Source organism: Lycium barbarum, chromosome 2 (genome assembly GCF_019175385.1).
Source record: "Lycium barbarum isolate Lr01 chromosome 2, ASM1917538v2, whole genome shotgun sequence".
Classification (NCBI taxonomy): domain Eukaryota; kingdom Viridiplantae; phylum Streptophyta; class Magnoliopsida; order Solanales; family Solanaceae; genus Lycium; species Lycium barbarum.
In genome coordinates this window covers 53,037,239-53,051,105 of record NC_083338.1, presented here as the reverse complement: position 1 = coordinate 53,051,105, position 13,867 = coordinate 53,037,239, and the positions used below count along the sequence as shown (strand labels likewise).

Here is a 13,867-nt window from a genome sequence, read left to right as displayed (position 1 = left end):
ATGCAATTCCATCACGAATCTCATAAAGCTTCGCACCTTAGGATCTAAAACCAAACTCTCTTCTACTAAAGCATGACACTTAATAACATATCTTAACAACAACGGGAGTATATAAAACCACGTATTCAATGTATAGCTGAGTCCTGCATAGTGGTTACTGGTTTAGTTGAAGAGAAGCCAACAGATCGAATGAGTTTAAATGCAATGTGCTCAGTGACTCATAAGCACGCATTTTACAGACATCATACTTTCCCTCACTATCTATTAGACATTATACTACTTCAGTACCAATTTGTTATTAAAATGAGCCTTAAATTTTTTCTTCTTTTATGAGTTTGTCACTGTTCTCTTTATAAAGAGCTGACACAACGCTTAACCAATTCCTATGTTACAAGATGAATTAGAGATTGCTACAAGAAAGACATACCTATTAATGCAATGATAAAAGGTGAAGACCACAACTTAAATCTGAAAAGTACATTATAGTAGAGAGGGACAATCACCATCTTTGTTTGTGAAATATAAAACTTGTCCTTTTGGGGGTAGGATGGCTATACAAAGTTTAGTAGACAGAAAGATAAGGTCATTCTCAACAAAGCAACAGATAGTATCCAGACACATGCCTGATGCCTCATCAACAGAACTCCAAAAGAACGAAGCAGTTGGTGTATACACAAGCACACAAACGAAATATACAACCAGAGCCAACCAAGTACCTTCTAATAGGAAAGTCGGAATGCATGCCGATAAGAATTTACTTCTTCAATACACTGCAATTGTATATAACTCATCAGTAAGCAATCAGTTTTATTTTTAGAGTTCATACCAAATAAAATTTGTCACATGCAACCCTCAAAATGATGATGTCTTAGTTCCTTAACCAATGCCTCACAATTGTGCTTAATGCTATTCGTGGATATAACAATTGAATATCCTTAAAATTAACCAGGATGGGATAAAACATTGGGTTTTAAAAGATTGTTAGAATGAGAACTTACTTATACAAATAGGCTGCAATTCCAAGAATTATGCACAGCAAAATGATGTCAATGCAGAAGTTTCGACTAGATCTCAGCTGGAAAAGGAAAAAATTCATTAAATCTGGTACATCAAATGATAGAAGTACTATCCTGCTGAGTGCCTAAACTTACAGAGAATGCCATAATATAGTGGCATCTCAATTTACCTGGTTAACCGTGTCCTTAAGCCTAACATTCGTATTCTTAAGGTCAGATGCAGCCTGGTCGATCTGTCCACAAATTAAAGCAAATGAGCACAAGTTCTGAACTCTTTCTATTTAATTGACTAAGGAATTACAGTAAGATTTTCTGACCTTAGTGTCAATCTCATCCATCAGCGGGACTTGCTTATCCAACTCCTGCATAAATTGGATCATCATTAATATCCTTAATATAGGAGCAAAACATACCACAAAAAGAAGGCAGACCTCATTCATATCGCTGGCCATGTTTTTCAAAGTATCCAGACCTTCTGATATGACCTCCAAACCTTGGTCCTGTGAGAAGTTGAACATTAATATTTAGTAACCAGCAAACTAGCAATAACACGTAACAAAATACAAAAAACATCCGATGAATCATGAACGCCCATGATTAAATATTCCAAAAGAAATACATGCCTGTCTTATTTTGCGCATTTCATATTCTTGTCGGAATTGACTTGATTCTTCAGTTTGTTGAAAGTACTCATCGTTGAATCGTCCATCTGTATCCATTCCAAATATAGAAAGAAATGATAAACAACATATCATCACGATAAAAGGAGTTGTATAACATTGAAGTGGATAGTTGATTTGCCTGCACTGGAAACGCTTTGGGAAGGGATGCAACTTATAATCACCTGAATCAAATTTAATTTCTGCACGAGAACCTGAACCTCCCCATCCTCCCGATTGTTTGGGTGCAGCTGCTGCACCATCTGGAATTGCATTTATCCTATTGGGCAGTGCAAGTACCAAATCATTACGTGCAGCAAATTTTTCACTTGAAAGCCCTTTAAGCTGCAAGAGGTTTGACAAAACAAACTCAGCGGAATTAGGTTGTTTCTTGTGAAGCATGAGCAAACACTGATCGGACAACAGCACAGTGCTAAAGAAATCCTAATTATATAATAGCGGAGAAAGGAGTGTAAGAGACGCAGTGACAAGAAATAGCTGCACAGACAAAGCTGCCAAGTAACATTTTAATTCTATAGCTATTTGTTCCACTAAACAGAGAAAGCTTGCTACCGGCCCGTCACTGCAGAGTGGACCACAGCTTGAGGAATACTATCATTCCCTAGTGAGCTCAATCACCTGCTCATACTGATTTCAATGACACAGGTTCATGAAAAATTGAGCTACTACAAACTATCACGCCCTTTGTAACCTTAGCTACACTGATCCTCTTACGATCCAAACGCTTGTTACTGTTAGAATCTTGTAGATATTCAAGAATATTCTAGGATCTTGAAAATATAGTATAGCTTGATTTACTCTGTAATTATGTATTTTGATTATCTTTCCTTTCTAAGAATATGTACACTTAGATATTTAAACTCTGATGGCTTGAGGGAATAATCAAGCAGAGTTTCTCTAAAACTCTCTTCTTTCTCACATATATCAGAGCCATTATAATCACTGCGCAATTACCAGCGACATTAGAAAATAAACCCACCACCAAGCATTTTCCGACGAGTTCAACACTGTTTCAGAAGTTTCCTCACTGTCCAGGGGCACTACACATATACCAGTGGACTCGAAACCACCCTGCGACCCTCTCCCAGAAGTTTCGCTGTTGTAGGGTTCCTCATGCTCTCAAACGCGCCTCCAGATCTTTGACATCATCTGCCTCACGCACCGACGTGTGGAGTACCTTCCCTCTTCTGGGACAGCTCTCGCCACCTTAAACCGAGCCTGTCCATCCAAATTTCACCACATTTTGACAACCTTTTTCAATCTTCGGCGAAGTTTCTCCAAATTTCAGCGACTGTTTCTCTGGTGATCGACTACTATTCCAACTTGACCCATCTAGTCCAAAAGATATGGCCTTTGCTATTTAGCAAACCCCCTTTACTTCTCAAAAGTCATTTCCTACTTCCTTCTTCTAACCCTCCATTGGAAAGCTCTATACCCACACAAGTATCATTCTCCCACTACCATTAAGACCAAATTTTTGTTGCATAAAATAATTGATCTCTATCTTTTGAAATATATGTTGGGTGTTCCGTTAAAGAATCAAGATGGTTAAACTTATTTTGAAACCCCAGGTTTTGGATTTGGGGAGAAACTCCCTCAAAGTTATGGCATATTTTGTGAAGTAGTTAAGTTTCTTTTGTTAGAGAATTTGAGACCTTGAAAACTAGGGATCTAATCCCGTTTTTGAGCATAAAGTTTTATCTACTCAGACTGACGTGATTCAAAAAGCTCTTGAAAGCTAAGAGATTTACCCACAACTTTCATGTAGAACAGTTGACATAAACACTAGTGTTTTTATCTCTACTAGGAATTGAACCTGAGACCTCTTGAGCTACTAATATATCCAACGTATTAACAATTGAACCTAATAAATCCAAAGCAGACAATGGAACAGTAAAGTAAAATGCAAACTAGACAAACCTCAACTATGTAACATGTGGAAAAGCAAAACCTTAGCCGAAACAACATATTCTAAATGGCAATCTCTAATTTCATACATTAAAGAACGCATATCAGTGATGCAAGTTAAAACCTGATTCTAAAAGGGCATGATTGGCCAAATTATGAAGGATAATAAACTGGACAATGTGGCAACTACGGAGATCATAGATTTGAAAAGTAAATCAACTGAAAACACACCTCAATTATGTTTAGTACTCCCTCCATCCCAATTTATGTGGCACCGTTTGACTTGACACAAAGTTTAAGAAAGAAAAAAAGACTTTTGAAACTTGTGGTCTATAAAAACCATAGATATTTGTGTGGCCGTAAATCATTTCATTAAGGGTAAAAGGGGAAGTTTAAGTTAAATTATTTCTAAATATAGAAATGTATCATTCTTTTTGAGACAGACTAAAAAGGAAAGCGTATCACATGAATTGAGACAGAGGGAGTACTAAACATGTGAAAAGCAAAATCTTAACCCAAACAACATATACTTAACGAAAATTTTCCAATCTGATACATTAAAGAAATGGATATCAGTAATTTAAGTTAAAATGTGATTACCAAAAGGCACAATTGACCAAAATATGAATGATAATAAAGGGTAGTCCTGTGCACTAAGCTCGCTATGCGGGGGCCCTAGGCAAGGGCCGGACCATAAGGGTTTCGCCTTACCCTACATTGCTGCAAGAGGTTGTTTCCACAGATCACTAGGGTCACATTTAGAGGGTGCCCGAACACCCTCGGCAAAATATTACAGTGCATATATAGGGTAGATTTTTTGTGTTTATGTACATATATTAACTTTTGAATATCCTGAACAAATGCAAAAGGTTAGCTCAAGCGGTCCAGGGTGTTCAATATTGTCTCTAGTGTCTTAGGTTCGATTCCCATCGATAATTATTTTTTATATTTAGCTTTTATTGTTTTTTTAACCTCCTGAATGAAAATTCTAGATCCACCACTACAGATCATATAGCAGCAACTTTACTAGTTACGCCAAGGCTAACTTTCAAGTTCTGAAGGATAATAAACTGGACAATGTGCCAACTAAGGAGATCATATCATAGTAAATCAAGTGAAAACACACACCTTTTTTAGAGCCAATTTTTGCAATTTAGGAACTTCCTGAATTAATCTAGCCTTTGTTCTTCGAATCTCGGCATTGATCGCAACAGCAGATGCTCTATTTTTCTCGTTAAAAGCAGTATCTGCTTTCTGAAGAGTAGTTTCAATGTCGGCATCGATGGTGGCGTAAAGGCGAGCAAAAGCATCGTCACCGGAAAGAAGATTGGAATCTTTGTTGTGCTTATCAATATCGTACCTGTCGTATTTCTTGCAAATTGAATCCACACGAGTTAGAATGTCGATTACACTCATTTTGTATGTGTGAGTGTCTCTCTAATGGGCAGATCAAAGAATGCAGCAAAAGGAGAAAATGAACAATTTTGACATTAGTTGGAGTTTTGTTTTTCAAACAGGGCAAGACATAGAGCCCGTTTGGATTGGGTTATAAGTTGTTTATAAGCTATTTTCAGCTTTTTTTTTAGTGTTTGGCTGGCCAGCTTAAAGTTATTTTGTGCTTAAAATAAACTAAAAAAATAATTGGGCCCATTTGACTTAGTTTATCTAAAGCAGCTTATAAGTTGTTTCAGCTTATAAGTCAAAAAAATAAGTTAGACTACCAATTTATTTTTTTTAACTTATAAGCCGCAAACAGCTTATAGGGATGAGCGCATCCAAATCATAACATTACTTCTGTGCCTGTATGTGTACAGGCTGGAATAGATTTAACTAAGTGGGAGTGGGTGCATTTATTTTCTTCGGTTTATCAAATTAATAATAAAATCAACTAATAGCCTGTTTGGCTAAGTTTATTTTTTTCTAAAAAAATACTTATTTTTTCAATAAGTGTTTATTTTAAAAAAAGTGAGGTGTTTGATCAAGCTTTTGGGAGAAAATAAGTGCTTTTGGAGAGTAGCAAAGACAGTTTTTCAGAAGCTAAAAAAAATAGCTTTTGCCCAAAAACACTTTTTTGAAAAGTACTTTTGAGAAAAATACACATAAAAGCACTTTTTAAAAGCTTGGCCAAACATTAATTGCTGCTCAAAAGTACTTTTTAAATTAATTGGTCAAACACAAACTGTTTTTAGCCAAAAAATACTTTTTTGAAAAGTACTTTTGGAAAAAATACTTTTTAAAATAAGCTGTTTTCAGAAGCTTGTCCAAACAGGCTATAAGAGCCCTAAGAACAAGCTAAAATGGGAACTCCTCGATGGATTAAAGTTTCAAACAAAGTGCGTACAAGATCTAACCTCAATTGATCACTATTCCCAATGTGTAATGAGTAGGGGTCTACAAAATAAACCGATGAACCGCACCAAACCGTTAAATCGAATCAAACCGAGAAAAAAAATCAACTAGTGATTTGATTTGACTTGATTTGGTGTTAAAAATAAAAAAGACCCGACCGTAATTGATTTTGTTTGATTTGGTTTTAGTTAAGAAAAGTCAAACCGAACCAAACCAATCCGATGTTACATGTATTCAATTTTTAAAATTTGTAATGTAATTTATAAATATTTCTTAAACTTTTTCATAGTTTTTTTATCTATTATTATATTATTTAAGCTTAAACTTAGAATTTTGAATGTCAATAAGTTTTATATCCTGTGGATGTTAGTAACTCAAATAAAGTCCAAACCAAAATCAACTCAACACTAATGCTAACAAAAGAAAATTCAATTTACCACTAGGAATGACAATAATGTTGGATATCTATTTTTTAGTTTTGCAAAATTAGTTTAGAGAGTGAAAATACATAACTTAAGTTTTTTCTTTGTCATGTGACTAATATTTATTAGCTGTACTTATTTTAGCATGACTTAGTATATTTAGATTATGGTCATTTTCTTTATGGCTTGTTAATTAGCAATATTTATTTTAACTGATTTTATTATCTTTTGTTGAATATTTTACTACAATGTCATCATTCATCTCACATTTTGTGCTATTTTCTTAAGAAACACCTTAATTATATAGTTGTATCTTACTAGGACTAAAGAAATATTTAAAATAAAAGAGTATATGTTTTGTATCAAGACTATTCCCGAAAAAAACCCGAGAAAGCTGAATAACCCGAGAAAATCCAAGGTTGAAAAACCCGAATTTTATTGGTTTGGTTTGGTGTATAAATCTAAAAACTCGATGCAATTGATTTGGTTTGGTGTTTAAAATATCCGAACCAACCCAGTTCATGTATACCTCTAGTAATGAGTTAGGCTCTAGATAAAACTAAGTCCGAAGAATTAACTGAAGGTGACCAAAAGGTCTTCAAATTACCCAAAATCAAAACCCAATTAAATTTGGGTTAAGAAGATTGGGGTCCAAAATGTATTTTTTCAAACTTCTAAATCTTTAATAAAATACAAAAAAAAACCAAAACACCCACCCATTATTCAATACACCCAAACCATTCCCTCCCCACAACTCCCTCGCACTTCTTCCATATTTAAAAATCAAAACTCCCAACCAAACCGTTCATCTTCTTCTTCACGTCTCGCATCTCTCCTCTTTTCTTCTCAAGTGTCTCTCTTATCTCTCGCTGCTGTTGTTGGTGCCGCTGTTGCTGCTTCTTCTTCAAGATCAAGGTAAAGTTTTTCTTTCACTTGTTCCAAAAGTTATTTGGTAGAAATTTGATGATTTTGGTTATAGAAAGAGAAGAAGAAGTACATGGGTTTGTCTTCAATGTTGTTTATTTTGTTGTTCCACGTTTGAGAATAAGGGTTATTTGTTCCACTTATTGGGGTTTGTGTGTTTGTAAATAGTGTATGTTGTTGTCAAATTATGATTTTTTGTGCTGTTTTTGTTCTTGTTCTCCTTAGGATTTCGAAAAAACGGCTTCCAATCTTGTTGACTTTTTCCAACAGATGAATAAGTTGTTGTAGCAACTTCAGCACTTGTTTGACAGTTACAAACATCTGCTGAGGTTGCTTGCTTTAAAAACCTCTATTTGGTGTATTTTATAGTGAAATATTATTGTTGGTGTTGGTGTTTTCCTGTTATGGTATGGTTTAGGAAAAGAAAGGATAAACAATTATCGCACATACATTTGGTGCATTTTGTTTAACTTGTATGGTTGTGTGTTTGTAGTGAAGTAGATGGTTTTGTTGTTGTCTTAGAATAGATGCTTGATGTTTTGGTTTGGTTCAGGGTTTAGGAAGAGCTTGGATAAAATCCAGGTTGTTGTTGCTGTTGTTGTTATTGTGTGTTTGTAGTAGATGGTTTTGTTGTTGTCTTGGAAATAGATGCTTGTTGTTTTGGTTTGGTTCAGGGTTTAGGAAAATTTTGGATAAAATCCAGGTTGTTATTGTTTTGTTGTATGTTTGTAGTGAAACAGATGGTTTTTTTTTTTAATTATTGTCCTGGTATGGTTCAGGGTTTAGGAATAGATATGCAACATATGTTTTTTTTGTTCTTGTCCTGCATTTATCTGGTTCTGTTTATAGAAGATATCCAATAGATTTGTAGTTGTTGCAGCAATTTCTACACTTGTGGCAACAAGTAGACAATATGTTGCAACAACTACAAATCTGTTGGACATAACTTAAGTTATTTGGTTCTGTTTGTAGAAGATGTCCAACAGATTGTCTACTTGTTGCAATAAGTTACACACTTGTTACAACAAATAGACAATCTATTGCAACAACTACAAATCTGTTGGACATAGCTTCAGTCATTTGGTTCTGTTTGTAGAAGATGCCCGACAGACTGTCTACTTGTTGCAACAAATAGACAATCTGTTGCAACAACTATAAATCTGTAAGACATAGCTTCAGTTATTTGGTTCTGTTTATAGAAGATATCCAACAACTTAATCACTGATTCAACAACTGAAGAATCTGTTGCAACAACTGATTCAGTTGCTGCAACAACCTATTCACCTGTTGCAATAGTTACATCATTTGTTGCAACAAATTCTTCAGTTGTTGGAAAATTCTGTTACTTGTTCCATTTTGTTTGATCAAATGTTGCACTTCTTATTGCCTGTTTACTTTGAATGATGCACTAATCAGTTGAAACTGTTTTTGTTTTTTCTCCTGTGTGTAGATAAAATGTCTCCAGGCAAAAGAAAAGTTGAGAAATCAATTGAGGGTCATGGAGATGATAAAAAAGCTAGAGTGCAATCATCATTAGAGAATCTTGCTGATTTAGCAAATCTATTGTTGAATCAGCAAATTTAGAGGAAAGAGACATTCAAATTGATAGCCAAACTAACAATCAATCCTCAGAAAGAGAGGAAGTACAGAGCTAAGAAGCAGTAAATACAAATGAACAAAGTGAAGAAGAACTAGAAGCTGAAAAAACTAATGATGGAAATGAAGGAGATGGAGTAGATGAAGGCGATGGAGATGATGAAGATGATGAAGAAACTAAAAATGCTAATGCTTCAAAAAATACAGTTCACCTGTCGACGATCATAATTGAATTAAGAACAAAGAAGAGAAATAGTGTGAATGTCAATTTAATATCTTCTAGTAGATTGGACATAGATCACAACAGACGTTCCATTGACGAGGTCATCAAGGTTTTCAGTATTGAAAAGTACGTCGTGAGGATGCCGTTAAATGAAAATAATGATTTGACCGTTGATCTTGTAGTCAAATCAAGCATAGGCAAGAACTTTAATAAGTTTAGGGTAATTCTTAAAAAGTAAGGGTTGGAGGATTTCTTTAGGAAAAGCTGTTTCGGGATGTATTTGGATCTTCTTGAAGAGACCGGTGCACGGTTTCAAATGACAATGGTATATGGGCTTATGAAGCGTAGGATTATTTCTGATGCAAAGGATAAGCTTTGGATTAATTACTGTGGCATGCCGGTTTGCTTTGGCTTGAAAGAGTTTGCCATAGTTACGGGCCTTAGATGTCATCCTTGTCAGCTTCCTACTGTTATATTGAATAAGCCAACCCGGACTAGCAAGACAGCCAAAGAAGACAATAAAGTAAGAAAGGGTGGAAAAAGGTAAGAGTGAGACTGATTGGTGGAGTTGTTGGAAAAAGCTACAAAGGGGATAAGCTACTTGTATATTTACAGTCCAAAACCATGTTAAAAAAGCATAAGTAGTCCTTCTGCTTAGTTTGGTTTGTGCACTGTGTTCTTATGGCAAAAGATACAAGTGTCAACATACCACTTGGTTTGCTTAAACTTGCGGAGGACTATGAGGCATTCAACAACCATGGATGGGGCGGGGAAAGCTTCAAGTTGACTATTGACTATTTATCGAGAGAGTTTAAGCCAACAGTGAATACAGTCAATCTATATGGCTTTCCTTGGGCTTTCATGGTAAAGTAATTGCAATGTCAATTTCTTGTATTTCTATCATCATTATGATTTTGCTGGTATGTTGTTTTCTAGGCTTGGGCATTTGAAGTCATTCCTCACCTCCGGCAATAAGTGAAGGGCTACCCTTCAGAAGTGTCTTTTCCAAGAATGCTTAGATGGCTGACTGTCAAGAGCAACACAAGATTGAGTGTTGATCTTTTTAATCCTCCTTTAGAAAAGGTAAGCCTTATAACACATGTATATAGAATAAACTTAGTCATCTGTTGGATAATATCCAACAAGTATGACATCTGTTGCAACAAGTTACTAATCTTCCAACAAGTATGACATCTGTTGTAACAAGTTACTAATCTGTTGGACAATGTCCAACAAGTATGACACCTGTTGCAACAACCTAGTCATCTGTTGCATTCCATGATTTAGGACGATTTTAATATATCTACTTTTTTGTTGTAGGTTGTGCACCTGTGACTTGTCCCGACACTACGAGAGTTGGAGATGCCATTCTTTGTTACCATTGTGCCCTTACAATATGTGCCTGACAAATTGATTGAAGGGTTGAAATTAGAATTGGCTGGATTGACAGCCATCAGAGGGAATCAACTGTGGTTGATGTTGGTGGTGGTGGTGGTGGTGGTGTTGCTGGTGGTCAACCTATTGTTAATGATGTTGCTGCAGAAATTGTCGGAGAAAAAATAATAGATGATGATGTCGATGTTGGTGGACAAACTCCAATTGGTGATGATGTTAGTGGTGGTATATTTTCCTTTATTGGTGCCGGCACATCGAAATGTGCTTGTGAATGCACCTCTTGCAAGAAGAGAATTGATGATTTGATAAAAAATGTTGAGGAGTTGGTACGAGCACAAAAAGACACGAATGCTTCTTTACAGAGTTTGTTATCCAAGAGGGCTGTCAATCCATCCAAGAAACTGACCTCACATTATACTTCTATTCGCATTCGCAAGAGGGGAAAAGAAATTCCAAGGCACTTGTCAATATTAGGTCAAGGAAATCTGCTACACCCAGAAGGAAATTGTTGATGCTGATCTAAAAAAGGTAAATGTGTACAAGCATGTAGATGCTCAAAAACTAAAAAAGCTTGAAAAATTGGTCAATGCCAAGAAGAGCAAGGGTATTATGTATTCAATGCATGAATTTAAGGCTGAAGAGTTCAAGATAATGACAAGCATGGAAGATTGGTGGCTAGGCAGTGAAAGTTTCAAAACAACACTTATTTTTATTGAAACAAATCTTATTTTGGTTGTATTAGTTGCAACAATTATATATTTGTTGCAACAAGTATATAACTTGTTGCAACAATTCACTTAGTTGTTGGTGATTTCTTACAGCTGTTGGATGAAACAGAGCCAAACTGAAGTTGCATCCAACACTAAGCGAGTTGTTGCAACAAGCAGGGTAACTCACTTAGTTGTTGGATGCGGTTTGTCTAAGGCGTAAAATAGTATGAAGTTATCTTTTCGTTGCAACTAGTATCTATTTTCATTGCAGTAAGTAACCTACTCGTTGCATAACACGGCTGACCTTTTTTATACTTTTAATGGAGTATGTAGATGAAATTATGCTCCTAATGCGTGTGAGGCAAAGCACTTTCACTGAGCACTATGCTTCCACTGATATAATCTTGGATCTCAACTTCTACAATATCATGCTCAAGCAGTACAAAAGGTTGTCAGAGCACACAGCCGGAAGCTATTCCATTAAAGCAAATTCTTGATGATTTTATATGGGATGATGATGTTATCACTTATTTTAGAGGTCCTATAGTAGCCAGAGGTGGTCGCGAGTGGGTTGGTGCCAAAAGGGTGCTTACTATCATGAACATAAATGTCAGACAGTTTGTCACCCTCGAATTCATAATTGAGGAAAGGGTGATAACTATTTATGATTACAACCTCCCACAAATCCAAGATGATAAGTTCTTCATGCACATCCAGTCAGTCATTGAATTATGGCTGAAGCTACTGAAGTAGAGTGACATGTTTGAACACTTACTTGAAAAGCTGCTCAACGAAGCTTGGAAATTTGAGCAGAAGGAGAATCTCCCCCGCAATGACACTGCAAGGGCATGTGGATCGTATTCACTTGCTTTTATTGAGCACTTGCTTACCGGCACTAACATGATGAAGCCCGAGACTCTATTGTGCGACAATTCAGTGGCGGTGGGCAGTGGGTGTGATAGATAAAGTTTTGGAGCCTTGAGCTGACTGTTTAGCAAATTATTACTTAAGTTGTGGTATTTGGAGCCAAGGTGGCTGTTGAACAATTTTTTTTTTGTCTTTTATATTGTTTATGAATGATGTTGCAACAGATCATATAGTTGTTGAAGAAGTTGCAACAAATTACTAATCTGTTTCAACAAGTTACTAATCCGTTCCAACAAGTAACTAATCTATTTAAACAAGTTGCCTAAATGATTGCAACAGATCAAACAGTTGTTGAAGAAGTTGCAACAAATTACTAATCTGTTTAAACAAGTTACTAATCTGCTTAAACAAGTTGATTAGTTGTTGCAACAGATTACTCCTTTGTTTATGTTGAATAACATTGAATTTCTTTGTTTATGTTATATCCTGCATTTTCGAACGTCGAATTAATTGTAAGCTGAGGTGGGGCTCACACGTCAAGATTTTTTTTGGGACATGTGACAAGTTATATGAGTCGCATATGTAAAGTTAAACACAACTCGTGAAGGGCCCTGGGGCCAAATCAAAATGGAAGCCCTCCAAACAAATATTTTTAAGAAAACGTTTTCGGATGACCTGACTTGGAGGGGCAAAAACGGCATTATAAGTTTGGAATTTGGGAAAACGCCCAGAAATAAAAGTTGTAGATAATTGAAATATCTTTCCAACCATAGGTCGTGGGCTCCCAAGCTACATCGGTACAAGGAGATATGGACGTTTTAAGGTTGAAAGGTCAGTGGGCTAGGCCCAACTCGTGACCAACCGGGTTGGCCCAAAAAACAATTATTACAAATTAGAGGCCCAAGCCCATAAATTGTTCATGTGATTTATCATGTGATCAAGAATTATAATAAGGGGCTAAGGTTCAAGAAAGTTCAAGAAACAAACAAAAAAAAGAAGAAGAGAATTGAGAGCAAAAGGGCCAAGGGTTTCGGCCAAGAGAGAAAAAATTGTGTTCATCAATCTTTGGTCCAAAAATCTTGTTCTTCTTGTATTTATAGTAAGCTCAAGACGCTCTCCGACGTGATATAATTGGTTTAGCGAGAGAGCGGCATTTGCGGAAGATTGAAGTTGGAAGAAAGGTAAGAATTTTTCTCTTGTTATATTGGAAGAATTCTACATATATGTTGTAGCATGTGAAAATGAACAAAAGTATGAAATTTTGTGTGTTGGAGATATGTGTGTGTTGGCCGTATGCCTCTAGTTGGAGGGAGGAATATGAATTAAATTATTTAGTATGTTAATCGAGTTGTTGAAGTCTTGTGATGAAAATGGAAGGTTAATGGTTCTTGTTGTTATGGAAAATATGTTGTAAGGTTGATGTAGGAAAATATGTAACCTTGTAGTAGGTTATGTAATTATAAGAATTGAAGTTGTAGGGTGCAAATAGTGATGGTTGTAAGTGAAATGATAACATAAAAATGTGTTGTGAACATTTATGTTGAAAGTTGGAGGTTTTGAGTGAATTATGATTTTGAAGGAAAACTTGTATATTTTGTGTATCTTGTGTATATTGTGTAAAATGATATGAAATGCCTCCAAATCGTATTGTAATGGTCGTGATTAGTAAGGGATGTGAAATTAATAAGATTAGTTTGGAGGTATGAAGTTTGGGTAGAAGTTGTCGCTTTATGTAGAAAAGAAGACTATTTATACTATGTTGTATTTTGTGGTGATT

The 13,867-nt window shown here is 35.7% G+C and overlaps 1 protein-coding gene across 1 annotated transcript; it reads right to left on the bottom strand.

The window, feature by feature from the left end:
* Positions 1–462: 462 nt before the first annotated feature.
* On the bottom strand, positions 463–5,150 carry LOC132626506 (syntaxin-71-like). The gene is made up of 8 exons (XM_060341421.1): positions 4,733–5,150; positions 1,861–2,020; positions 1,640–1,725; positions 1,448–1,516; positions 1,334–1,378; positions 1,187–1,249; positions 999–1,075; positions 463–770 (listed from the first exon to the last, which is right to left on the bottom strand). Exons 1-8 carry the CDS (start codon positions 5,018–5,020, stop codon positions 755–757), a joined length of 804 nt encoding a protein of 267 aa, XP_060197404.1. The 5' UTR covers positions 5,021–5,150; the 3' UTR covers positions 463–754.
* Positions 5,151–13,867: the final 8,717 nt, after the last annotated feature.

What these genes read in the sequence shown, in the direction of transcription:
- LOC132626506 (XM_060341421.1), bottom strand. Translation starts at nt 5,020, where the DNA reads ATGAGTGTAATCGACATTCTAACTCGTGTGGATTCAATTTGCAAGAAA. An exon ending in TGGATGAGATTGACACTAAG is followed by an intron (nt 1,250 to 1,333) that starts GTCAGAAAATCT and finishes ATTTGTGGACAG; the next exon opens with ATCGACCAGGCTGCATCTGA. An exon ending in TTAAGGACACGGTTAACCAG is followed by an intron (nt 1,076 to 1,186) that starts GTAAATTGAGAT and finishes TTCCTTTTCCAG; the next exon opens with CTGAGATCTAGTCGAAACTT.